At 47.6% G+C, this 27,325-nt stretch overlaps 1 protein-coding gene across 1 annotated transcript in view; it reads right to left on the bottom strand.

The window, feature by feature from the left end:
- Window positions 1-27,325, bottom strand: part of MYO7B (myosin VIIB) — a 1,466,289-nt gene that overhangs the window by 373,038 nt on the left and 1,065,926 nt on the right. The window contains exon 35 of the mRNA XM_069617875.1: window positions 5,293-5,474. Coding sequence (XP_069473976.1) covers window positions 5,293-5,474 — 182 coding nt within the window. The remainder of the gene's footprint in view (window positions 1-5,292; window positions 5,475-27,325) is intronic.

Here is a 27,325-nt window from a genome sequence, read left to right on the forward strand (position 1 = left end):
ATCCAATGATTCATGTGAGCCTTCTGAAGCCTTGTTTACCAAGAACCAGACTTTCACATAAACCCCCTGCTCTCTTTGTACATGGAGAAGAGGAGTACGAGGTCCAGGCCATCATGGATACGAGTATACACAATGGCACTACATAATATCTAGTGGACTGGCAAGGGTATGGTCCTGAAGATCGGACTTGGGAATCAGTCTCCAACATCCATGCACACCGTTTGCTGCGTGAGTTCCATGCCTCCTACATGTCCTCTCATAGGAGAAGGGGATTTTTGCGTGGAGTTACTGTCAGGACTTTGCCTTTTTGACATCCATCTTCCCCCCGCGTTACTATGTGCATCTTTATGAGAGTCTGGTGGCTTCCCTGTAGGCTCGGTCAACGGGTCATCACAAGAACAAAATGTTCCATGCACAGAGGACGCGGGGGGACTATGCATATGATGTCATCACGTCCCGGCATAATCATGCAACCAGGAACTGCAGCATCTCGCGTTTCTGCTCATAAGCGAAATGCTGCCTGGGATCAGTGCTCCTAACCTGCTGCAAAGTAGTGAGTAGCTGATTCCTGATCTGTGGTTCTGGTTCCCTTTGTTTGAATTATTTCTTGGATATCTCGTTGCCAATCCTCCCCACATTTTCTGGACTGTTTTGTTGGATTCTCCTTGCCTGCTCTGTTTGTGGATTTCAGACTGACCTTCTGGTGAACAGACATCTGCCTTTCTGTTTTGGACTTCCCACAGGATTGTCATTGTTGGATAGCAGGCTTTGGAATATTGCTTCTGCTATGTTCCTCGTCTAATGGAATTGTGAGTCTTTGGATCTTCTTATCACCTTTCTTACTTGCACCCTTGTGCCGTTCAGGGTTAGTCTCCTGACCTTTTTGGACTTTGAATCAGATTTTTGATCTGGCGAGTGGCGGGTAACCTGGTCTATGGACTTCCTCATGTCTGGTAGGGGTACACGTTCTAAATGGGTTACACTCCATCTGATTATGACATACATGCAGGATATGGGTAATTGGGGAGGTGGAAGGGAAACAAGATGCAGCTCTGTGTACATGGTATTCAATGTACTTTCTGCATGTTTCTTTTACAGCTTGTTCGCATGTCCTTCTGCCTTTTCACCTGATCCCCTAGCCTTGTGGTCTTCACGTCAACCCACGGGCTGTGCTCTCAGGAGGAAAATCCCTATATAGGAGACCTGTTACTTCGATAATAGTAGAAAGAAGTGACAGATTCACAACTTGTTTTCTCTTTCATCTCCCACTTAGCCTCTCTTTGCATGCTTTGCTTTTCTGACTGTCCTCAGTTTTGCATTCTTTGTATTGGCTAAAACCCTCGGGGTCATCTTCGACTCCACATTCTGCTTCTATCCTCACATCTCTGGCGTCTCTAAGAAGTCACACTACCAGCTGCACCTCCTCAGAGGTATTCTTCCTTTCCTCTCCTTCCCCCAGAAGCTCACTGTCTCCAGAGCCCTGGTTCTCTCTAGGCTGGACTATTGTAACAGCCTCTATCTAAATCTGCCTGCTTCTACTCTCCGCCCTCTGCAACTTATCCAGAACAGGATGGCGAGACTTGTCCTTGGCCTCAAGCCCAGGGATCGTATCTCTCCAGGACTGAAATCTCTGCAATGGCTCCCAGTGGCTGCAAGGATTAAGTTAAAAACCCTCTGCATCGTTCACAAGGCCTTCTGGGGCCTGGGGCCTCATTACCTTCAACTCTCTCTTCCTAAATATCTTCCTACTCTAGCTATTTGCTCATCTGCCTCCAACTCCCTCAGGGTCAGGCGCTTCTCCAAGCAACGAGTTGGTGGTAGATCTCTTTCTTCGGCTGGCGCCTCCCTCTGGAGCAGCCTCCCTGCCTCCCTTAAACTTGAGGAGAACCATCTCCGGTTCCGGAAGCACCTCAAAACCTTTCCCTTTGCTTCTGCTTTTTTCCTCCTCTCCTCTGCTGACCTCCTGGCTGTAACCGGAACTGCCCTGGCTACCTGGTCACCCTCTGATCTCTGGCCCAGGTCCTTCCCCCGCTAGCGTCACACACCTGCACTGCCCACCTGGCAACCCCTGCACTTGGCGACTGTTTCTGTATCCCTACAGTCCCCCTACCAGCCCTTGTCTCCTGATGCCCGCACTTACCCATGCACTTGCCACATGCTGGCCTTTACTTATTTATTATCAACTTTCCCATTTACTGCACTGTCCCTGCCCCCTTCCCACGCACTTGCACGATCTGAATGACACCTGGCCTAGTAGGATCGTTTTGTCCGTCCTCCCTTTTGTATCCCTCCCTTGCCTCGTCGCACCTTGAAACACTTGTGTATAGGCTCGTTATAAATGCCATATTATATCATATCATATCATTGTTTTTAAATATATTTATGGCTTGGCTCCTCCTTATCTCTCCTCTTCTACTCTATTTATATTTGTTGTCCCCGCCTCCCTGCTTCCAGTTTCATTTCCATTGCTTTTCCCCTCTTGCGCCTCAAGTTGGAATGCTCTTCCCTTCTCTCTTCGTTCTACTCCCACTCTTGCTTCTTTTCAACCTTCTCTCAAAACTCATTTTCTGTATTCCTTTTATCATGCAGTTACCTACATGTTGATTGCATTTTATGTACTCATGTATAGTTGTTCTGTTTTTGTACGGCTCTTACGTGCATGGCTTTATACATCCAAATAAATGCATTGCAAATGCTATTTTGCATGATGGTACAACTTGTACTAGTTCACATACTTATTCTTGCAATGCCTTTTTGCAGTAGGGCATCCTTTGCCCTAGTTCCATTGATGTGCCCTATTTTGACAAGGGCACTGATGCAAAGTGTGTTTAATAACTCACCTGTTGGTCAAAGAAAGGCACTTTCCGATTTACAACCTTAACATGTTTTCATATCGATCCTGTGTGGAAAAATAGTTGCGCTGAAGGGCTCACATTTTAAACACACATGAACCATCATCTCCAGGCTATTCCAAACATATTGCCGGACTCATATGCATTTCCTGGTTCCAAATCAGACCATCATGATGATACGGTCAGGAGAATCTCATGAATGATTGAGAATCTAAAGAGGTCCCAGCCAGGGATACGTTCCTACTGATCAACAACCCTCTACACGCGCTATGATGAACACAGTCTTCCAAATTCTACATTAAAACCATGGTCAAGGAACGTTTCCATTTTGAGGACCTCTCTGAGGCACACACCTGTCTTTTGGCTCAGTCATGGACTGCTATGAGTGAGTGCTTATTGTATAGCAGCTCACCCTCTCATTATTTGCTGTACCGTAGGATGTGCTCTCCCAACCAGCTGTGCTCAAAGGTCTGTGCCTGTGCAACGGACCACCATATGGGTGAGATAGCGTTTATCTCAGGGCTTCCTCTGTTAGGCAAGTTCTCTTTCAGTAAACAAACAATTTCGGTTTTGGAGTGATCAATGTCTCCATGAGTTCCATGACAAAGAGAAAGAGGTTGTAGGGATCAAAGTATTCAGTGAAGAAAGAGGCTCTGTTGCAGAGTGGTTGAGCACTCGACATCCTAAGGTTTAAGATTAGTGGGTGTGGTAGAGGAGCAATAGTAGGGGAAGCTCCAGTATGGATTCAAGTAGGTAGATAAGGGTGAGAGGGTGGAGTGCTTTTGTGAGTGATCTGACGGATGGGAATGGGGTATGGTTGGGTGGTGGAGAGAAGAAGCAGGGGGATCATGCAGGGATCATGCAGGGTAGTCAGAGGAAGTCTCCAGTGAGCAGTCAGGAGCATGTGGTAAGGATAAGGGTAGGTATCCAAAGGCATATTGTGCAAGCAGCTCAGTGGGTTCCACAGGGATAGGTCTGAAATTGAACAAGATGGCAGTAAAGTAAGCCAGTAGCGATCATAACATTAGTAACAATAATCAGAGGCTGATAGCAACAAAACCAAATTAAGTAACATCAGTAACAACCAAAGAAATCACATAATAGGATGAAAGTTAAAGAATTAAATAACAGCCCATTAACGACCAAACATTTAGATAGCAGGCTTGCAGCAAATAAATATTACATAACAAGATGGTAGACACCAATACATTACACACCATGCTTGTAGCAATGCAACACATTTAATTTCAGACTGCTATCAAACAAAATTGAAGTAGTAAGATCATAGTGATTTAACAAATTTGCACGCAGTCACTAGTGGTCAATAGTGATCACATTTGACGAGTATCTAAGACAGATAATGGTGGTCAGGAGTCGCAGCTGAAATGGGAAAAACATTGGTGGTGATGGTGCTGGCTATCTTGTGGAGGAGGGAGAGTCAGACAAACATACAATGGAGGGACATTGCCAACTGCCTTTTGCCTTAATAGATGTCCTCTAGAATCAAATTTGGGAAATAATTCTTGACATGTAGCTAGGCAGAGATCCAGTGGGTATGATATTTTTGGCTGTGGCAGAATCTGGGGCACACAAGAGGTGCTGTGGCAAGCAGGCCACCGCATATCATGGCTTTGCTAAGTGAGTAACTTTTGGTGTTCAGCCAAAGCATCTTAACCGATTACTGTAGTGACTTTCACAGTGAATGGGTGTGAGTGAATGGGTGGAAACTCCTTATCTTGGCCAGAGGGCACGCTTTGGAAAGCAGTGGGCTTACAGCATGCTGCCCCACTGCAGAATATAGAGAGATGTAGATCAACTGCAGAACACTGTTAAAGGCTGAACCTCAGTCTTGGTCAGTATAAATAGTGGCAAATGACCATAAATCACTGAAATATTACTCATACAAGGGTTACACTTAGGTTCAAGCAATGTATGTGTGTTGTTAAAAGCATAACTCTCTTACCAATACGGATTCAATGACACCGTGGTTTATCTAGAATGGAATATTTGAAGGCTCACTGATACATTCAAGACAACATCCACTCTCTACTAATCCTTGGCCTTTGTCATTTGTTCTTGCAGGCATTTCATTGGAGTCGCATTCGTTTTCTAAGATTCAGAAATGGCTTATCATTCCAGTAGTCCTCAGCATGTAAGTGATTTCAAGTCACATCTGAGGCATACTTCCATACAGAGCAACACTTGTTTTCATTCATTTGATGATACAGTAAGCATGTCTTGTATGTCAATACATTATTTCATGTAATTATTTAAACTGGCCGGGCCTTGTCTTCTCACCCACTCACTCATATTTATATTGAACATTTAAATGTATGCTTTCGATTAGCAACAGAGATTTTCAAAGTTGTGGTGGAAGACGTGGCCCTAAGAGAGGTCCTTGAAGACAATGGGAACATTAGCTGTATTATTCATTCCTTACCAGAAGTTGACTTGTTGGCTTGATCAAGGTGGGGATGATGTAAAGGGCTTGGAGAGATGCCATCCCCTGTTTACCAGTCTTTTCATTCTGAGCCTCTATCCAGCCATGGTCCCCCTTGTGCTCTTTGTCCTGGCTTATAATGAGCAGGTCTCCCTTCATAAAGGTCAGGATGCTGGGGTCATCTGCATGGGTACAAACCAAACCTGTGGTTACTCTTCTAGCTCCTGGTTTTCATCCCGAAATGCAAGCCTAACTTCTCACTATACACTCTGGCATGAGGGATCTGAGGGGACTCACTCTGTGGTCTCCTGAGCGGGACACTACTAGGTCAATTCATTATCATGTACATCATTCGCAAAGCACTGCCTGAACCAGAGGTGTCGGAGTGCTAAACATTAAACCAAAAATCAAAGACATCAGAAAGGTACAATAAAAACTGAGTTAGGGAACGCTAAAGAAAATGTGTAAAAAAGACAAGTCAGCATAACACATAACACAAGCTGAATGTGGGCTTTGAGCTGGAGCCCTTAAAAGATTAAAACAGGAGCATGATACAATGAAATGCACAGGCGCCAGTGTTAAGATGTGCTGCAGCAGGGTTGACCAATTTAATTAGAATGGGTGAAATTGATGGAGACGAGAAATGACAGCCATATATCCACCTAGCATTAACCCAAAGGCTGGTTATTGTACAAGACAATGGCAACAAAAACATTTATTTAACTTCATTATTTGGGAGTTACAAGCATTCACGATGGAACATTGGGAATGGTCAACAGCTTTTAGAATGAGTGTAAGTTTAAAATGTTGAGATGGACAAGCTTCACGTGTTCAGCATTGCTTCCAGTTTTCAGTTCCTAGTCGATACCTTAACACCAGCAAAAGCCACAGAGATTAGAAGGTGCTAGTCCTGCAGCTTCCAAGAAGGGGGCAGTGGGAAATTGACTCCTTGGGGTCGATCTCTAGAAGCGGAGGAGATGAAATCTAGAGCAGGGAGTGGCTTCAGGAACTTGACTTCACAGAAGAGGGCTGGGGGAGGTGGGAAGAATGCAGAGTTCCTGTGATTGGAGTAGGTAAGAGGCCTATGAATTGCCTGTGACTGTGGCGCTCCTCCTTATGGATCCTCGGCCCTGCTCTATACTCGAGTGGAGTGGGAGCCCCACATTCATGCTTTCAAAAGAGCAATGCATTCTCCAAGCCAACATGGAGATCCATTCCAGAGAGGAGAGAAAGAGAGATGTGGTAGAGACCTGTTTGTACCCCTGAAAGAACAGGAGTGACTTTGGGCCCAAGGGCAGATAACAGGACAGATTAAGATAGAGGAAGAAAACAGTAATTCCCTGACTGTCTACTTAATTGGTCGGTCTGCTACAGTCTCCTTGAATGGCATTCATAGGTGCCCAAGTTGCATATTTCCCGGGAGCCCACCCATTTAGATCTTATACTAAAATCTGTATACTGTGTGGAATCTCACTCTTAAAATGCTGTTATGCACCGTCAGCCTGTGCTTCTAAATAAGTTTCCCTGCTCAGATGAGTCTGCCTTTAAACAAATAACAGTTTAGCATTATCCCGCATCCCAAGGTTTGCATCGCAGCTGGTCATTCCGTAGTGATTAACAATACCTCACATCAAGGTAGGAAATTGCCCCAAAAGTTGAACGATTTATTCCTCATGTGTTAGTCCCGGGCTGAATAAAGGTCCAACAGGGCTTCCCAGGTGTAAAGTAGATGTTTCCTGGCTATGAGTTACACTGTAGGCAAGATCTGCCCCAGAGATCCCTACTAGATGTAAAGTGGAAAATGACTATGAACTACTTTTGTGAGACTGAAATGGTTACAACAGAATTCAAATCAAATACTTGTTATTGAATTTTGTAGCCTGAGTGTTTAATGAAGTAGTGTAAATAGAATTAAGCTCTCATCTATGTACGTATGTGTACAGGCTACACACTGCTCACCATCAATATATGGTTCCCCCTCTACCCTAACACGACAGTGGAGGCATTTTTGCACATAAGCAAAGATGAAATCAAGCACATATCAAAGGACATCCACAGTGTGATCCACACTGGGAAGGGGCTTGTAAACTGCAGGTCACTGAGCATGTACAGAGACTTGGGAGGGCATTAAAGCTCCAACCTGTCTCCTGCTAAAGCATGCAGGTAATTTGCCCAGTAAAAAAACAGCCAAAAACTAAAGGAGCCTAATTCTGCATGAAAGATTTAACAGATGTATCTAGGGGTGTGCCCGCCTAGTCAGCAGCACCAGCAGTGTTAAAGCTGTGACTGGTCCCCACAGAGGACTGGTGGTGGGCATCTCCTGTTGACTGTATGGGAGGGCTACGACAAACGTAGGCGCCTAGACAAAGCCAGGCAGGAGAAGAGCCAATGACCCTGGATGTGAATTTGAATTGGTGGAAGACAAGGAAAGAGTGGCTCAGTGAAATAAGTGTAAGAGGACGAACCAGATGCAGGCCGACCTGATGAGATGGGACTAATGGTGAGGGGGAGTGCACAATATTCCTGTTGTTCATGGTCGTGTCGAGGTGGAGAGTACTATTATTAGGCTGTCCGGTGTGGGCTGTTGTGAAAGGCCTTTGTGGATTTCATTCTTCTTGAGTGCAAGTTAGACTGGGTGGGTAGAGAATATGGGGGCATACTGTCCAAGCCATGCCTTGGTAGTATGATAATCGCTTGCAGGTGGTTGCTTTTGCAGGTAGTGTGGTAATAGAAGATCCACACAACTGTGTAGGAATTATGGGCTTGTTCCGGCACGTCTATGAAATGTTTTTTCAAGTTTCTTTAATCCATTTTTTGTTAGGGAAGCTACACATTATTTTAGGTGATCTACAAAAGGAGGGGTAGAGGCGAAGCAACTGGGAACTATTTATTATTTCATCTATTGTGCAAGCCATCTGGCATCAGTAAAGGGAGGTACTCACCTGGCAGCATTAATTGTAGGAGGACGATTTGGCCTTCAGAGTTCTTTAAGAGTTGCCTGATTGTGTATGATAATGCAAATACATAATGCCTCAGTGTGTTTTGCTAAATATTAATGGTCTCAACTATTCAAGGAAGTGAAAATAACATGGCAATTTCTGTTGCGCCAGCATCCCGGTAAGTTTGAGATTCAAGAAACTTCCCTTCTCAAGAATGATCAAGTTAGTTTTCACCATAGATCCTTCCCACGTGTAATTTATGGTTCAGTTAAGTACAAAGTCTCAGGGGTGATTGTGTCCTTTAATAGATGTACTGCGCTTGATTTATGAGATGAGCTTCTGGAAAAGGAGGGTAGATTTATAATGGTCAAGGGACCAGGAATGGTGCCCCTTGGACCATTGCTGATCTCTATGCCCCAATCATCGGTCAGAATGATTTTTTGCAAGAATGTATGGGTGAGAAGGGGAAATTATTATCTTCTGGGGCCATCACTTGGTGTGGGATCCAGGCCTAGATAGATCAGGCCACATGCAGACACACTCAATCACAGTGTCAAAAAGTTAAGAGAAGGTGAAAGGCCTGAGTCTGGTGGATGGTTGGAGGACAATGCACAGACAAAAGAAGAATCTTTCCTTTTTTTCAGGCGGTTTATCATACAAACTCACTTATAGATTGTATATTTGCTAGTGCCTCTATTCTGGGAGGGATAATTCATTACAGATTGGATTATCATTTTAGCTGTCACTGATAGCTGTCACTTTAAACTGGCTGAGCTTTGCTAGAGGTAAGTTGGCTGGACCTTTCCATCAGATGTTCTAAATGACCCAATTATGAAACCTGAAATTTCAAAGAAGATAGATGAATACTTTCTTCTGAATCACCCATCAGAATAGCTCGGACTCCTTTAAAGCGGGTGATGGGGTGATTTGATAGTAACAATGATAGAAGGGAAGAGACTCACTAGATTGGCAAAGAACAACTCACTGAAAGGTTTTGAGGGCCTAAAAACAAGAATGTAAAGCTAACCCCTCGCACTGACTATTACAGACGTTAAGTGCAGTGAAAGGTCAATTAGATTTACATTACACAAGACAGGCGGAGTAGGCCCTCTTGCAAAGGCGTCAACAACTCTACATTAACTCCAACCTGGCAGATTGAATGCTAGCATATAAGGTCAAGAGTCAAAGGGATTTGCACCATATCAAGTGCATCAGCAACAAGAAAGGGAATCTCCAGACCAATAACTCCCAAATTAGTATGGAAATTGTAAAATTCTATAGAAACCTTCACCAGTTAGAATCCCCGCAGAAGTACCTTCGAGAAGAGTGTTTGAAGGGACTTGAGTTGCCATCCCTCACACCACAGCAAAGAGAGCGAGGGGATGGATGCCCCAATTACTTTAGAGGAAGTCACAGTAGTTATCAAAACACTTACAATAAATAAGACACTGGGGCGTACAGCTTTACTAGTATTTTTTTTATAAAAGCTGTGCATCCACCCTGGCCCTTAGGTTGACATCTCTGTTTAACTCATTTAAATCAGGGGGCACTGTCGCCAAGGATCTGGTGGAATCTGCCAAATGCAGACCTATTACACTAATAAATATCGATGAATAACTATTTATTTTTATTTATTTATTTAACATTTGTAGAGCGCGCCAAACCCACAGGCATCAGGGCGCTGGTTACATGAATAAGGCACAGATAGATACAAAAAGGGTCATGCAGCAGCAAGAGCAGATGGTCAAATAAGGATGGTGGGGACCAGAGTGGAGGGGGTATGATTGTTTTGGCTGATGGTTCTCTCGGGTAGGGTGTCCTGGGTCAACAGCATAGTTTTGAGGTGTTTGCCGAAGACCCCAAGGGAAGGTTCAGCTCTAGGTTTGTGTGGGAGAGCGTTCCAGTGTTCGTAGCAATGGCAGGGAAGCTTGCGCCCCCAACTCGTTTCAGTCTGTATCTTGGGGTGATCAGGCGATTGGTGTAGAGTGATCGGGTGGGTCTGGAGGATAGAGCTTTTAGTACTTTTTGAGAGAGGTATTTTGGTGCAGTGTTGGGTATACATTTATGCGTGATAGCCAGTGTTTTGAATAGGATGCGCTGTCTGATGGGTAGTCAGTGAGCCTTTTTTCTGGCTGCTGAGATGTGGTCGCGCTTCGGAATGTTCAGAGTGGCTCTGAGGGCATTATTTTGAATTGTCTGGAGTTTGTTGAGGTTTCGAACCGAATTGCTTGCAAATAGGGCGTTACAGTATTCCAGCCTTGAACCTATGAGCGCCCTCAAAATCATCAGACAGCTGTCCGAAGAAAAGAACGCCCTGCATGCATGAATACGTTTTGTGGTATAAGCCACTGAGGAGGCAATGGCTCTGACCTACATATTTAGAGACAAGGTGGCATCTTGGTACACGCCTAGTGTTTTAACAATGTTGGATACTGGTATTGTGATTCTGTCGATGATGAAGGTTTTGCAGATGAGGTCAGGTTTGTTGAGGGAGGTCTGGGAGCCTGTCAGGAGGATTTCAATTTTTCATCATTGAGGCATACCATGTTGCAGGGCCATCCAGGCTTGGATTGTGTGATGGAGTTCAGGGCAGTGGTGTCGGTGGCATAGTTGCCTGAGATGGGCATAAGTATTTGCATATCATCCGCGTAGTTTGTGTATGAGATTCCCAAGTCATCTAAGATGTCGAATAGAGGTTTGGTGAAGATCTTGCATAGTGTTGGAGAGACGCAAGAGCCTTGGAGGACTACGCATGAGATCGGAGTGGGTGGGGCAGAGGCTAGGTCAGAGAAGAACCTGAAGGATCTGTTAGACAGGAAGGAACAGATCCAGGCAGTGGCTTGTTCTGAGAAGTGTGGTGCTGAAGCGAGGTGCTGACAGAGTATGCGAATGATCAACAACTATACACCAAAATATTGATTTAAGAATTGAGGAAATCATGCCTCTCTTGATCCCGGCAGGCCAATCCAGGTTTATAAAAGGCAGGCATACATTTGATAACATTAGAAGAGTAGCTAATTTAGCCGAAAACAATGTCACACAAAACAAATATTGGCCTCCTTGGTGTCCTTCAGCATCAAAAACCCCACTGATTGAGTGTAATGGAATGTTTTGTTTCTGGACGCACACTCAATGGGTTTTGGAGAGGGCTATATTTTGCTTATCCATTATCCATCTGTGTGCAAAAGAGGTCAATGGGCTGTGTACCAAACAGGGGTGCCCGCTCTCTCCCTGCCTATTTGTGATCAGAAAAAGGCAAAGCGAAGTGATACAAGGAAACGGTTTCGGCAGTATGAAAGATAAGCTAAACATATTTGCCAGCAATGTTCTAGATTCAATGATGAATCCTGAGGTGTCTATCCTGGCTCTGTTAGATGAACATACTTCTTTCAGATAACTGGCAGGGTTTAAGATTAAATTCTCCAAAGGAGAAATCCATAATCTCTCTCTCTCTCTCTCTCTGTAGACTGGGAGGAATTAGAAGAGGCTAGAAGGATAACTTCTTTTAGATGGGCTACAAAGGAAATCAAGTACTTTGGACTACAGATAAGACCAGAGATGAGCTGACTATATCAGGAAAATATCCAGCCTATTAAAATCTGACCTGGAGCGTTGGAATCCAATCTCATGGCTGGGTCGCATAGGTATTGTTAAAATAAAAGTATTACCACGATTACATAACTCTTTCAGACATTCCAAGTAATCCTACTAAATTCCTTCTTCATCAATCTAAATTGCATGTTTTGGATTTATTTTGTTGGCAAACGCAATTCTGGGTTTCGAACACATTATTGAGAGCCCTGAGGGAGAAGGGTGGTTTCTGACTTAAGACTTAATTTGAGGAGCCTCAGGGTCATTTGATCTTTGAATGGACATGTCCAGAATCCAAAATGATTCAGCTTTCCAACTAGGCTTGATTTCAACTATGGAAAGCTGTAAACAATTTCTGTTATTCTTTTTCCTACAGAGAAGCATGAATGAATGTGTTTTATGGTTGGTATTACCCCCCTCACAATGCTGTTTTTGGAGTCTTGTAGGTCCGCCATACTTCTCTATCTCAAGGCATAAGGAGACATTACTTACCATAATGTTCTTTCTATGGATTCTTCTCGCACAGATTCCTCATCTGATAGATATTCCCTCCAGCTCTGCTGCTTCGGAAAATTTGCGTCAGGGGGCGTAGTGGACCGCGACCCAGTCGTCAACCAAGATGTGTTAACCGTCGACCCATCTTGCTCGGCATCTGGTCGTCGGCTCTGGAGGTGACGTCAGGCGTCGTATAAATACCATGTCACTACGCCCCAACATGAGTCCCCCCCCTCCCAAAGGAAAACGGAGAGAAGAAACAGGCTAATGAGCCCTTAAAAATGAAATAAGTACAAACCTCTGAAAGAGGAACAATTGCAACAAACACTACAAGTAGCGTTAGAAAAATCTTTTTCTTTTTATTTCAAACCTGTGGCAGGAAGACAAAAAACGGACACAGAGGACCATTACAAAGTCACTGTGAAAGAAAAGATGCGCGCCAACCACCGACTTTCTGATCGAGGCTCGATGGGAGGGGAGATGAGGAATCTGCGGGAGAAGAATCCATAGAAAGAGCATTACAGCAAGTAATTTCCCCTTCAATGGATTGCCTTTCTCCTGCAGATTCCTCATCTGATAGACCCCCAAAGCAGTAGATGGAGGCGGGCAAAAGGTTATACTAAGACATTTTGCAGCACTGCCCTGCCAAAACGCACATCAGCTGTAGGAGCCACATCCAGACCATAGTGCTTAGCAAAGTATGACAGGATGACCATGTCGCAGCGCGACACATCTCCCGGACAGGGAATCCCCTCTGCAATGCTGTTGATGCTGAGACTCCCCTTGTCAGATGGGCCCTGATGCCTGCTGGCAATTGCTTTCCAGCAGACTGATAGCATTCTGCCGTACAGAAAATTATCCAGCGGGAAAAAGTCTGCTAAGCCCTTACTGGCCAAGGAAAAGGCCACGAAGAGCTGGTCAGTGTTACATTTGCGGGGGTGGCCAGGGCCCCCGCGAAAATCCGCACATACACACACGCACTCACACAAAGGAGCCTTGCCTGAGACGTGTGCACTGCTCGGGTCCCCGGCGCCAACTGCCGGAGGACCGTCCTTTATTCCAACTGCGCATGCGGGAGCCGGAACGAGGCTCGCGCATGAGAGCACTGGCGTATACAATACACAACATCCCTCCTTTTCCCCCCAGAAAAATAAACGTTAACAACCATGAACATCAACAGTGTCCTCGTCACACTTCGACTACCAGCGTGTCACTAGTTACGAGGCAGGGTCCATAATGAAGGCTTGGAACCTCTGTGGCGGCTTGCGCCCCGCCCGGCTCGGGTACCTGCGTGCCCCAACAGGGGGCCTTTCTGGTGTCCCAGGAGTCTCTGGCGGTATCTCGTTTTCTTGCGGCATCTCGGTGCCCTGGTCTGGTCCTTGTCCGCCGACCTCCTCCGGGTTCGCCCCTCCTATGCGCTTGATTAACGAGACGTTTCTGGTGAATGTCCCTCGTGCACTGGCAGCGGTGACCATCGACCCTTTGACATGTGTCACTCCCAGTGGTTGTGTTTCATACGGCAGTGACAACTTCCCTTCCGGTCTCCGGTTGCGCACCAGCATGGTGTCCCCTACTGCGATCTCTTTATCTGGCAATCCTCGCCAGACCGTTTCTCTTTCGTTCTGAGCGGCTCTCTCTGTTCGCACGTGGTTGTTGTCGATCTCTCCGGGCATTCTCCCTTCCACCTCAGGCAACAGTCCTCGGGCTATTCGCTTGAAAGGGGCTCCGCGGGGGCAACCCCTGTGGACTGGTGTGGGGTCGTGCGGTATTCCCGGAGGAAGTCAAACAGGTTGCGCCGGAGGTCCTCTTCCCCATTCACCGATATGCAGAACACTTTGTTGAGCGTTCGCATGAAGCGCTCGACCTCCCCGTTCGCTCTTGGCCAGAGTGGGGAGACCTTCCGATGCTTGATTCCCCGTTCCTCACAGTATCGAGCAAACTGCTGGCCTTGAAATAGTGCCCCGTTGTCTGAGCATATCTCCAAGGGGAAACCATGAGTGGTGAACATCTTGTCCATCGCTAGGGTGGTGTGGTCACTGGCCGTGGATTCCACCAGCTCCACCTCCAGATAGCGCGACCACTGGTCAGTCACCGCCAGAAAGTATAGCCCTCGACCTGTGGAACCGAAGTGTGCGTGTACAGTCCCCCACGGCCGGTCACTCCTTTCCATGCTCTGAATCGGCGGCCCTCGCTCTGCAGGGCAAGCTGCCTGGCATGGGACACAGGCCCTCACGAATTCCTCAACCCTGCTCTCCAGATCCAGAAACCAGACCTTCAATCGAACACGTGCCTTCGTCTTCGCCATTCCCTGGTGTCCTTCGTGGGCGAGTAGCAGGACTTTTCCTACCAGAGTCCTTGGAATCACGATCTGGTGTCCCCGCAGCAGGAGGCCGTCATCTGCCACAGACAGCTTGTGGCACGCCTTCCAGAGTGCCTGCAGATCCCTCTGCGCTTCTCCATTCCTCCGGGAGTTGTTCAGGAGGACTTCACGCCATTCCCCGGTGGCCACTGCACTTTTTATTCTCACGAAGGCTTCGTCCATGTTGGACTCCTCTGTGATCTCCTGACGTGCCAGGGCGACGGGCATAGCCGATTCAACCACTAGGTGTAGGGTTTCCACGCAGTCAGCTACCTCCAGTGCGTCCCTGGGGCACCCAGTGCCCGGGTGGCGGGATAGATTGTCTGCGGGGTTATGTGTTCCTGGGCGATATAGTAACTTTACCCCGTATTCCATGAGCGATAGCATCCATCTTTCTATGCGGGGCGGCGGCTTGGATGATGTTCCTGACAGAATCGGGATAAGGGGCTTGTGATCTGTAACGACAACCACCGGTTTCCCTAGAATGTATATTCTGAAGTGTTTACACCCCCACAAAATGGCCAGCGCTTCTCGCTCAATCTGGGAATAGCGCCTCTCCGTCTCAGTGAGAGCATTGCTAGCGTAGGCGATGGGTCGCATAGTCCCATGATGGTCTGCCTGCATGAGGACCGCCCGAGCCCCACCGGGCTTGCATCGACAACAATCTCTGATTCGCGGTCAGGGCTGAAGTAGGCCATGGTTTCTTGACCCGACAGGGCATTCTTGATGGCGGTGAACGCCCTTTCCTCCTTCCCAGTCCAGGCCCATGCCACGTCGTTCCTGGTAAGGGCCCTCAGGGGTTCTGATAGGGAGGCCAGGTCCCGAATAAAACGGCCACAGTAATTAACCATCCCTAGGAAGCTTCTGATTTCTGCTGGGGATGTTGGCGGGGGCGCCTCTCAGATATCCTTTACCTTTTCTTGATCTGTAGAGATGCCTCCAGCGTGAAATGCGAATCCAAAGAATTCGAGCCTGTCTTTCAGAAACTCGCACTTTTCCTTGTGCAGGGTCAGACCTAGGCTGCGTAGTCTCTCCAGGGTGTTTTCCAGGTGCTTCAGGTGTTCAGCTTCTGACCTGGCCAAGACTAGGATGTCATCTGACATGTTGATGACCCCATTGAGTCCTGACAGGGCCCCCCTGATGGCATTTTGGAAGACCTCTGCTGCGGACGAGACCCCGAAGCTGAGCCTTTTGTACTGGTACAACCCCTCGTGAGTCGTAAAGGTGGTACTATATCCAGACTCGGGGTGGAGCTCTAACTGGTGGTAGCCCGATCTCAAGTTCAACTTTGAGAACACCCTCGCTCCTTGGAGTTTGCCAACAATGTCATCTAGGGTGGGCTTGAGGTGACGTTCTCTCTTAATTGCTGCATTCGGCAGCCTCATATCTACGCAGATGCGTACTGCCCCCGGCGGTTTTGGTTTTGGGGCCACCACGATTGGAGAGACCCAGGGGGTCGGCCCTTCTACCCTTTCGATGATGTCTAGGTCCACCAGTGATTGTAACTCCTTTTCCACCTGCGCCCTCAGATGGAATGGGATGCGGCGATGTTTGAGCGCTGTCGGTCTCACGGATCCATCAATGTGTAGCCGTATGGGATCGGCCTTTAACTTCCCTATGCCGATGAAGAGCAATTTGAATCGCTGTAACAAACAATCCAGGTCAGCATGGTAAACTTCAAAAGTGAAGTGTACAATGTTCAGCGCCTCTGACGCAGCACAACTTAGAAGTGAGTGTGGGCTCACGCTGGTGACGAAGAACCTCACCCTTATGGTGTTTTGGCCATGCGACACTGGAGCCACGAACACCCCTTGGATGGGGAGGGGTGCGCTGCCTCAGAAGGCATAAATTCGAACTGTGGATTCCACCAACTCAGGTGGGCCCGGGAGTGCATTGTAGTGTTCGGTTGCTAGCACACAGACTGACGCCCCAGTGTCTACGAGGATCGGAGTCGGGGTGTCTCCTATATCTACTGTACACATTGGCTGTCGCCTACCTCCAGGGCCTTTAGCAATGCTCGAGATGTAGAAAATCTCTCCTTCTTCCTCTTCCTCTTCTGCTATGTTGAGGTCTTGCAAGCCCTGCTCGACAGCTGCTACTCCCCGCACTCTCCGAGTGTCGCCTCGGCTGACACGCTCTGGTCCTCTGGAGGCCGCCACCGGAGTCGTCGCTCTGCACATCCTCGCATAGTGTCCTGGTGTGCCACACCGACCACAGACCCTTGACTTAGCCGGGCACTCACCCGCATGCGGGAGGTCGTACCCGCAGTAGGAGCACGATGGAGCATTGCCTGAGGCCGCGGGGGTGTCCCCTCTTCTTGTTGTCCATCTCGCTTTCCCTGGAGCAGAACGTCCGACCGCAAAAGCCTCTTCCTCCTTCCTGGAGTGCGTGGCTGCGTCCATTCTCGCCCCCCTGGCCTCTGACAGTTCGTATGCTCTCCCAGTGTCCAGGATCTGCTGCAGCGTCAGCCCTGGTTCCCTCAGAACTTGCCTCCTCAGCTTCCCCGAACTGCACCCTTGCAGCAGTTGGTTGCGGACCATTTCTTCCTCATTGACCCACCTGCAAGGGGCCGCTAGGTGTCTCAGCCTCGCGCAAAACTGGTCCAAGGACTCTTCTTCCAGTTGTTTTTCGGCACACATGACAAACCTGTCAAAGTCTACGTTTGCCATAGGGAGAAAGTGATCTCGGAGTGCTTGTTTCACTGCATCATATGTGACTACGGGGATGTTGAGAGAGTCATACATTCTGTGAACCTGCGTCCCAGCTGAGTACACCATGATGGCAATCTTCGCCTCATCATCAGTTTCCCCCGAGGCCCTGAAGAACATTTCCAGTTTCATGACCCATAGGAGCCTTTTGGGGCCTAATTTGGATGGGGGGCCCGTGGTATCGAATTCGGGCATAGGGGCCAGAGTGCTGTGCATCCGGTGTGGGACAGGAGCGACGGCGCCCTCTTCTTCCCCCATGGTGGTGTATGGTACTCACAGGAAGTTGTTGCTGCTTGTATGCGTAGAGGTGACCTGGTCAGGTGGGTCTCTGTACTTTTCTCACCCTCCTGTGCTTGTCTTCTCCCCTCTCCACGAGATTACCACAGCCCTGGGATGACTAGGGCTGTGGGGGTTCCAAAAATTGTCTCTGGTTGCTACGGAATGCAGGTGGCGCACGAGCACCCTCGTGGGCCGCAACCAATGCACGCCGCGTGTGTTACAAAATGGTCGCCGGCCGTATGCGTCGGTCCGTGCCGGCACGGAGCAACGTTCTTCCCGCTCACGATGCTGTTCGAGCGGAGAACAGCTGTAGTGCCGTCCTCGTCGCCAGTGTTACATTCGCGGGGGTGGCCAGGGCCCCCGCGAGCCTCCGCGCATACACACACGCACTCACACAAAGGAGCCACGCCGGAGACGTGTGCACTGCTCGGGTCCCCGGCGCCAACTGCCGGAGGACCGTCCTTTATTCCAAATGCGCATGCGCGAGCCGGAATGCGGCTCGCGCATGCCCGCACTGGCGTATACAATACGCAACTGTCAGCTCTCCTGAAATCAGCTGTCCTTGCAATATAATAACTCACCGCCCTTTTCGGGTCCAGGCGATGTAATTGTTCCTCCTGCTTAGAAGGGTGCGGAGAAGGGTAGAAGACCGTAAGGTTGATGCACTAAGAAAACCTTGGGGTGGAAGCCATGCCTTACTCTGAGTGAAACTTTCTCCCGGAAAAAACACAGGAAGGGTGGCTTACAGCATAAGGCCTGCAGTTCACTCACTCGCCTATCGGATGTAATAGCCACCAAAAAGACTGTTTTCAAAGTGAGAAGCCGTAATGGATTAGAGTCCATAGGTTCAAAGGGAGCTACCATCAAAAATGTCAGAACCAGATTAAGGTCCCAATCCGGGACAACAAACGGAGTTGGCGGAAGCTTATTTATATGGCCTTTCAGGAACTGTGTCATTACCGGGATCGTAAAAAATGAGCTTTGATCCGGGGATCTTTTAAACACAGACAAGGCTGCCAAATATCCTATGACTGTGGTGACCTGAAGACCTGGTGAGGCCAATGACAGAAGGAACTCCATCACTGTAGTGATGGGGCAAGAGATTGGGTCAATCTCACGTTCTCTGCACCACGCCTCAATTCTTTTCCATTTGCACGCTTGCAAAGATCTTGCAGATGGTCTGCGTGCAGCCAGCCAGTCAGCAACACCTCAAGTACTTCTTCAGAGAGGTCCCAGTCATTATATCTCATCCTCTCAAGAGCCAAGCATGTTGGTTGAGGGATTCTGGGGTCGGATGGAGTATCTGACCTTCTGACAGAGTTAGGAGATCTGGCCGCTGAGGCAACCAGTGAGGTGAACAGATGGACAGATCCAAGAGGTCGGAGTACCACGTTCTCCTCGCCCAGCCCAGGGCGATCAAGATCATGGTTGTTCGAAACCTATTCTGCCTCCGGAGAACCTATGGAATGACGGGAATGTGTAATGTAGAGTGAGTGTCCAATCCACTAGAAACTCATCCCCCAGTGCAACGTTCGCTGGGAATTCCCTCGATCAGATCCACTGCTGGGATACCCGAGAGAGCGAAGACCTCCTCTAGGACTTCCTGGCACACTTCCCACTTGTGCGAGACCGTGCTCTGCCTGCTCAGAGCATCCGCCAAGTTGTTCTCTGTGCCCACCAGATGAACTTCCGAGACTGAGATCCGGTTCTCCAACAACCAGAACCAAAGCATCATCGCCTCTGTACAGAAGGGGCAGTAGTGTCCATCACCATGTTTGTTGCATTACCAGTGTGTTGTCCGTCAGAGCGGCAACATATTTCCTCTGCAGAGATGGGGCAAATGCTTTCAGGGCAACCCTGATAGTTCGCAACTCCAGCCTGTTGATGTGCCACTTGGCTTTGGTTGCTAACCAGAGGCTGCTCCCCTGCAAACCCTTCAGAGACGCATCTGTGACCACACTGGTCTGAGGACAAGGAGGCCAGAAGGGTTCCCCTGCCACAAAGACTGTTGTGGTCCACCCATCAGTAGAGGTTGTTGACCACTGATGCGGACAACCTGAGGAGATCCGAGAGAGTGCTGAGGTATTGAGACACTGACCCCTCAGGAGCCACTGTAGGGATCTCATCCATAACCTGGCCTCTGGCACTAGAAAAAAGCAGGAGGCCATGAGACCTAGGAGGCTTAGGAAGGAAGCTGCTGGTATAGTGGCATGGTTCCGGAACAAGTCGACCATATGTGTCAAGCTGACTACTCTCTCCTCGGGAGGGAAGGCCTTCCCCACCCAGGTATCTAGGACTGCTCCGATGAACTGGAGCCTCTGGACTGGTGTCAAGTGGGATTTCTTTATATTTAGGGAGAAGCCCAGCTTGTGCAGCAGCAAGCAGGTGTCCTCTAAATGGGACAGGACCTGCACTGCAGACTTCTCTCGGATCAGCCAGTCGTCCAGATTTGGAAATGCGTGGACCCCGGATCTGCTGAAGTGAGCTGCAACTACTGCCATGAGCTTGGTGAAGTCCCTTGGGGCAGAGGTTAAACCAAAGGGACGCACCTTGAACTGATGTTGCATATCCCCTATGGTGAACCGTAGGAACTTCCTGTACTTTCGCTGGATTGGCACATGGAAATAAGCATCCTGTAGGTCTACTGGCACCAGCCAGTCTTGTAGTTTGAGAGCATGGAGAATCTCTTTCAACGCCACCATCCTGAATTTGTCTTTCCTCAAGAACTTGTTCAAGGCCATGAGCTCCAGAATAGGACGGAGACTTCCTCCCTTCTTGGGTATCAGGAAATACCGGAAGTACTAACCTGATCCTCTCTGCTCAGGAGGTTCATCTTACATGGCACCCTTCAACAACAGGGCTCTCAGCTCTTCCTCGAGCTCCTGTCTGATGGGATTGAGGGTGGGGCGGTCTGTCCGGTGGTTTTCTTACAAATGGCAGGCAACCCCACTAAATGTGCTGAAGAGCCCAGGTATCGGAAGTAATTCCCTGCCACTGGAGCAAATGCTCCATCAACCGTCCTCCAACCGGTGCACTGTGAGAGTGGAAAATGAAAGTGGCTTCGGAGGCTGGGTCGTCCCGCCGCTGACGCTGCCTGTTGGCCTCTAGAAGCCCCTCTGGCCCTTACGGAGCAAGTGAAACGCTTCTACCCTTGTCTGGATGGTCGGAGCTGCGCTCTCCTGCTACAAGGACCATATCTCCTATAACCTTGTACCCTAGAGGCAAAGCTAAAAGCAGGTTTGGCCGGCTACGCAGCTAGGCCTAAGGACTTAGCAGCGATTTTGGATTCCTTAAGTTTTTCTAAGGAATCGTCGGCTACCTGGATGAATAGAAGATCGTCCTCGAAGGACATGTCCAGAAGCTTAACTTGGACATTAGGCGAAAAACCAGAAGTTTTTAAATAGGCCTGTTTTCTTAGTGTTATGGCTGATGCCATAGATAGGCCCACAAAGTCAGCGATGTCCAGGCCCGTTCACAGCGACTGTCTAACCACCTCTTTCCCATCCTCCACTAGCTGTAGGAAGCCCTCGCGTATTTTTCTTTCTGGGACATACTGTGCAGCATTTTCAACTGCTGTCCATAGACCAAAGGAGTACTTGGCACAACTGCTTGCCACATTTGTAGCTTTTAGGGTCCTATTGCCTGAAGTAAATGCTTTCTTTGCTAAAGCATCAACATTTTTTGCTTCCCTGTCAGAAGGCAGAGTGGACTATGAAAGATGCAGGTCTAGACGAGACAGTAGCAACCAGCATAACAAGCCCCTCCGGGGAAGGGTGAGAGGAGAGGTATGAAGGGACTCCTCTAGCCGACCTGTAATTCCCGGAAATGGTGGAGCTGACAGGAGGAATGGAACACGGGGTTTGCCACATAATTTGTTAAAGGATCGGCAATGGCAGGGTTTAAAGCCATATTGCGTTCTGTGGTGAGGCCTTCATCTAAAATGTCAGTAAGGTCATAACCTTGTATGGGTGCCACTGATAAATGCAATCCCTGGCTGTCAATAACCCTTTCTACTAAAGCCGTGAATTTAGAAGTATTATGAACATAGGGCTGGGATTGCTGAAATTCGAGGTCTGGAGAAGTGTCCAGACCGCTGGCATCATGGAGGCATTGAGCCAGCTACAAATGTTGACTTTGGTTGTCAAAATAATCGACTGCACTGAACCCAAGTAAATAGGGTCGACATCATACCTGCCATAGTATCCGAAAATTCCGGCCAGGGTTATGGGGGTGATTTTTCTCGACAACTGTCGATTTCGTTCGTCGATTTCGTTTGTCTCTCAGCATGGATGTTGGTGTCGGTCAAGACGCCATTGCGTTGACAGTTTGGTTTTAATTTCTACTCGATTGGCGCCAGTGCTGTAATTAGTATATCAAAATGTGTTGTCCCCGCTCAGCTGAGTAGGCAGGTAGAGTCCACAAAATTCATGCTTTGTTTTTATTTTTATTCGGTTTATTCACTTTCTTGATGATTTATTCATCTGTTACTAATACAGCAAAGTCTCAAGGTGTATTAACATTGTTCTTCAGGTGGTGCCGACACATGTTTTGACCGTACAGGTCTTTATCAAGGATACTGAAGTTTAACATCATATAAGCATTACAAGCATTACCATAATTGGTGAAAAGTGCAGGGTGAGTGTGAATTGTGGTCAGGTAGTTCAATTCATATGACGTGACATGGTGGAAAAGTGAGTTTTGAATTTGATTGGTGGGTCCAATTTCTAAAAAAAATAACACAAAAAGCAATGGCAGAAAGAGGTGTGGGGATTTTAAATGCATAGCCCCATACATCCATATTGTTCAGATATATGACAGTGGAAAAATACAATCCAAATAAAGACAATCATTAGTAAAGTATCATTTGTAATTAGATTAGAACGTGGGGAAAGAAAGATGAAAGATGGGGGAAAGGAAGAGTTAGTGAACAGGTATTAATGTAGTTTAAGGATAAAGAGACTGTTAAGGAAATGTAGTGGGAATTTTGCATTAGGGCAGGTTCACCTCGTAGGTGTCTTGTCCTGGGTTGGGTTGGGGTTGGAGCGAAGAGAATCTCTTGATAGCTCAATGGTGTCCTGTGTGAATTAATGAGCGGAGGGTTTAGCCAGGGTTCCTTGTAGGCATCATAGGTTGGTACCTGGGTGTGTAGCGACACAGAGTTAAAGTATGAACAGTCAGGTGACCATGAGATAAGAAAATTCTGCTATGTCTAGTATGCAGTGCGAGCATGATGATGCATGGTCTGGTGAGTGTTGGGCAATGGTGCCTGGTTGGGAGTGAGCTTGCTGGGCAAAGTCTGAAGTTTAACGCGTGTGCCCTTGGGAGGAGGCTGGCTGTGTGCATAGTAGAGAGTCCCCGGTAGTGGTGGGTGCATGTGTGGTTATGGTAGTGGGGCTCATGTTAAAGCCCCTGGGGCTGTGAGAGGTGCGGGGTAGAGGTGGGTGCATGTGCGGTTACGGTATTGGGGCTCATGTTGAGGCGCCTGGGGCTGTGAGAGGTCTGGGGGCCCACGGGTCCCTTTGCAGGGCTACTCGGATTCTGAGATTATTGCTGTGAGTGCGGAGTTAATCTTGTGGGGGAGCATCGGGGCTCCAACTCTCTGTTCGCATGGGGATGGTACAAGGGATTGGCTAGGTCGGGTATACTGGTGTTAATGTAACCATTGAGAGTTGCGTGCGGGTGCATTGGTTGGTGGTGATCCGCTCGTAGCAGTAAATTGGCGATAGGAAAGTAGGACTCGGGTGCCCGGGGACCCGTCTGGCGCCACTCAGTTAGAGAGAGAGAGGGGTCTGTTAGTGCTATTGGAGCAAATGTGGGGCTAAGCTCATAAATGAGGAGAGACGAGGGGTCTAGATTTTAAAGTGCCCGTGAGTGGGTTGGAGCGGGTAAAACTCCTAGTGGGGAGCCGCTCACCTGCGTAAATCCGCGTTCATCTGCTTTGTTGTCCCGTCGGATCGCACATACAGTGCTGGGATTGGAACTTGATATAAGCGGGCCAGGTATTGGCCGGATAACACGTCATCCTATTGGATGAAATATGAATAGACTTGAGTGTCGTTCATGCACGAATGTATGGATCCATGGGTATGGAGCTGGTGGAGTGGAGGGGTAGCGGCAGGTTTGTAGTGAACACCAGTCAGTTTGTAAGGAATTGTATACGAGGGTGACACCCTAGTGGGGAAGAGGAGTTAGGAGGGACTGTTACACATACCACAGGATGTGACAGTCCTATTTGCCCAGTGGGCAAGGCTGCTGAAGAGCAGTTTAAGGGGTTTCTTTTTTTTTTTTGGGTTCAGGCTGTGGGATTCTCCCAAGGTGGGTGGGTAATAAGGGCCAAGGGCGCCATGTGTTCGGTTTAATATTTGCTGGTTAATACAGAACGGGCATGTGGTGATGTTGTCCGCGTGCCTCCATGGTTATGTCTGGTTGGGAGGTGCTGTCTCTTGATATATAACTTGATTGAGCATAAAGGACAAGTTCTTATCTAATTTTGATGGTAAATCACAGAGAGAGACATTCAGCTTGCCGTGGTTTTGTCTGGCGAGGGGGTGCTGTCTTGACACAAGATATGTTAAAGCAAAATAGACAAATTCTAAACTAATTTAGGGCAAATCATAGAAAGACATTTATCTCATGTTCTGTGTTTAAACCGAGCTCCGTGTTGCATGTTCTACAAATGAGTCTGGCATCATTTTTCTGTAATCTCGGGGCTCTGTTTCCTCCTCTTGCGTCCGGTTTGATCATAGCGTTGACATCCTTGGATGCACAGGGTTGATTTGGCTTCCATTGAACATCTTTCGGTATCGAAAGATTTATCAACGCCGACATTGTCGGTATCGGGGCACTTGATGGGTGGGATATGCTGAGCGCCGCTCTTGGCTCCAAAGCCTGTTGCGTTGGAGTTAGCTGCGGCAACTCCAGCATGATTTTTGAACATGTCAAGCATGGAAGATTTGAAATCCTCCTACTCTTGTTGGGTGGTAGGCCCAGCCGACGGCTTACCTTTATCCGTTGACGAATCGGAGTACCGACGGTAGCAGTGACGTCTTTTCTTTTATCAGGACGGGGACAAGGAAGAGTAGCTCCTCGAGTGGGACCGTTTCTTCTTCCGCCTATGTTCTTTTTCAGTGGTGTGCCCCTCAGTTTCGGCCTCTGAAGAGCGAACCTCCGACCGTGCCGGTGACTTAGAGTGCAGTCGACCCAGAGCAAGTTTAGCAGCTCGATCCCGTAGGGATTTGGGTTGCATTTTGGTGCACGACAGACACCCGTCAGTCCCTTGACCTGCGCCAAGGCACCAAAGACACAACTTGTGTGGGTCAGTGATGGACATCTTGCTGCCACAATCGGAACATTGGTTGAAACCCGAAACCCGAGCGACTGACATCTCGCATCGAGGAATTGAAAAAAGTACAGATGTTTTCTGACGGCAACGGTGAGTGAGTCGAAGACTGGCCTCTGTTCCCAAGCAGCGTGTTAGCGCACGGAAAAAAGGAACTGGGGTTGGGGGCGTAGTGACGTGGTGTGTATACGATGCCTGACATCACGTCCGTAGCCAACGTCCAGACACCGAGCAAGACGGATCGACGGTCGGGTCGAGGTCCACTATGCCCCCTGTCGAAAATGTTCCAAAGCAGCAGAGCTGGAGGGAATATCTATCAGATGAGGTATCTGCGGGAGAAAGCCAATCCATTGAAAATAGTTTTCAAAAATTGATTAGCAGAATTTGCTCATTAAAATGTTCTTGATTAGCAAACAAACTGATTTGATTACCGATTCAGTACAATATTTTAAATGTCACCAGAAGTTATTTGCACCAAAGTCATAAAATTAGCAACAATACACCATCTTTGTGTACTGCTGAAGTAAGACATTAGTGAGAGTGTCTGTAAAATGTAAAAGGTTAGGTGCATGAACGAACACAAATAAATAGATATGATAAAAAGGCCCAGAAATAATTTTTCAGTGCAAGATTCTGTGCAGCTGGGTGCTGTCAGTGCTGCAGCTCAGTGTCCTGTATTGTGTATGCTTCACCCATAATTTGCTGTGTAAGGAGATGTTTGGAGATTTCGTAAAATGAAAAAGTGAACAATGTTAAGGGAAAGTCGCAGCCTGAGACTGAATACCAAGTATGTGTTTGTGGTAGGCAGGGTAATTGTCAACTTCAGGTGGATAAGATGGTCCTTGCCTGGCATTGATATCAACTGTTTACAATATACTATTAATTACCAATTTCTATGGGGAGGGCAGGGCCGCTAACGGTCCTGAAGGCCGGGTCAGGTATGCACAAGTGTAGCATTCCAGCCCTGCGCATACATGAAAGAGATATTTATCACTACTGGCACTCAGAGCTGCCATCTGGGGTTCTGATACTTTTTGTTTTGTTTTTAAGGGAACCAGGTCTTGCACAATTCACGCTTTCCTTAAAAAGAAATTACCCATATGTCTGTGATTGGAAATAAGTATTTCGAGGACCTGAATGTGAGCAAGGAGGTGTGCAAGTGAGCGAGCATGGGGTTGAGGTTTGGCAATCCAGTGGAGACTTGGCTTGGGACTCTGCCTCCAAGGACAGGGTGAAGGCTGGGCATATGCACAGAGGCCTGGCATGAAATGCAGACAGCTACTTGAGATTCGACTTGCATTCCTAGGCTCTGGATTGGTCAGCTCTCTCCTGCAGGTGCCATTATATAATGCAATCGTAATCGTAGAGCAAAGCGATCTCAAGAGCTAACTACAGTGTTATGGCATTGCAGTAGATCTGTAGATGTACAAACTGGATGGAACTACTGATCACTATTTTGCGTAAACATCTAGTTAGCTGTGTGCATTGATTATGTAAGACGAAAGAAAGTAAGCGACTAAGCAGAGTGGATAGTAGTAGGTAGAGAACTGGGCCATTTCACTTTCAGGGTAGCTGGTATAAAACAACAGGGTGATAAAATAGAATGTCAAGGACTTTGGATTGAACACCAGTTGAACAGATTTATGCAGCCAGCAGGTCACAGAACTAGACCTGCCATTAAAAGTATTTGGCCATGTGATCGTGCACATTTTCAAAAGTTTTCACTCGTCAATATGATGCACTTTCCCCAACAAAATGAAATATAGTTTAGACTATGAGATGTAGATACACTAACTTAAACTTTACTGAAAAACATTACAACAATTATGTGTTTTACAGTAGCAATACTGTAATTGTATATCTGGTAAAAATGTAAATCTTTAGGAAGGGAATTGCAGGACTATCTTTTTTAAAAAATAATTAAGTTAACACATACTGGTCTTTGCCAGAGAGGACATAGTTAGCTTAATACATGTATCATCTCAATGACTTCTACTTTGCAATTATTTTAAAAAGAAAGAGTTTCTTTCCTAGCACTCCCACACAGGTCTTTGGCAATTTTAAAAGTGGAGTGGAGGAACTGATTACTGTGGCACTATCTCCCATTAGCAGCTTTGAGCTTGCAGTGAACAGATAAAAGATGGTGGTGGGAGCCCTAGGGGTAAGAGGATTGCCGGTTGAGCTGTGCTTTCATTGACCAATGTCATTTAAATAGCAAGTTGTGCTACACAAGTGTCAATTTAATTAGAAAACATATAAAATTGCATAGCAAATTGCTATGCGACACTGCTTATTGTATGCCTTGCTATTTATCACATGGCGT

Source organism: Ambystoma mexicanum, chromosome 10 (genome assembly GCF_040938575.1).
Source record: "Ambystoma mexicanum isolate Mex_15411 chromosome 10, UKY_AmexF1_1, whole genome shotgun sequence".
In the NCBI taxonomy this organism is placed as follows: Eukaryota; Metazoa; Chordata; class Amphibia; order Caudata; family Ambystomatidae; genus Ambystoma; species Ambystoma mexicanum.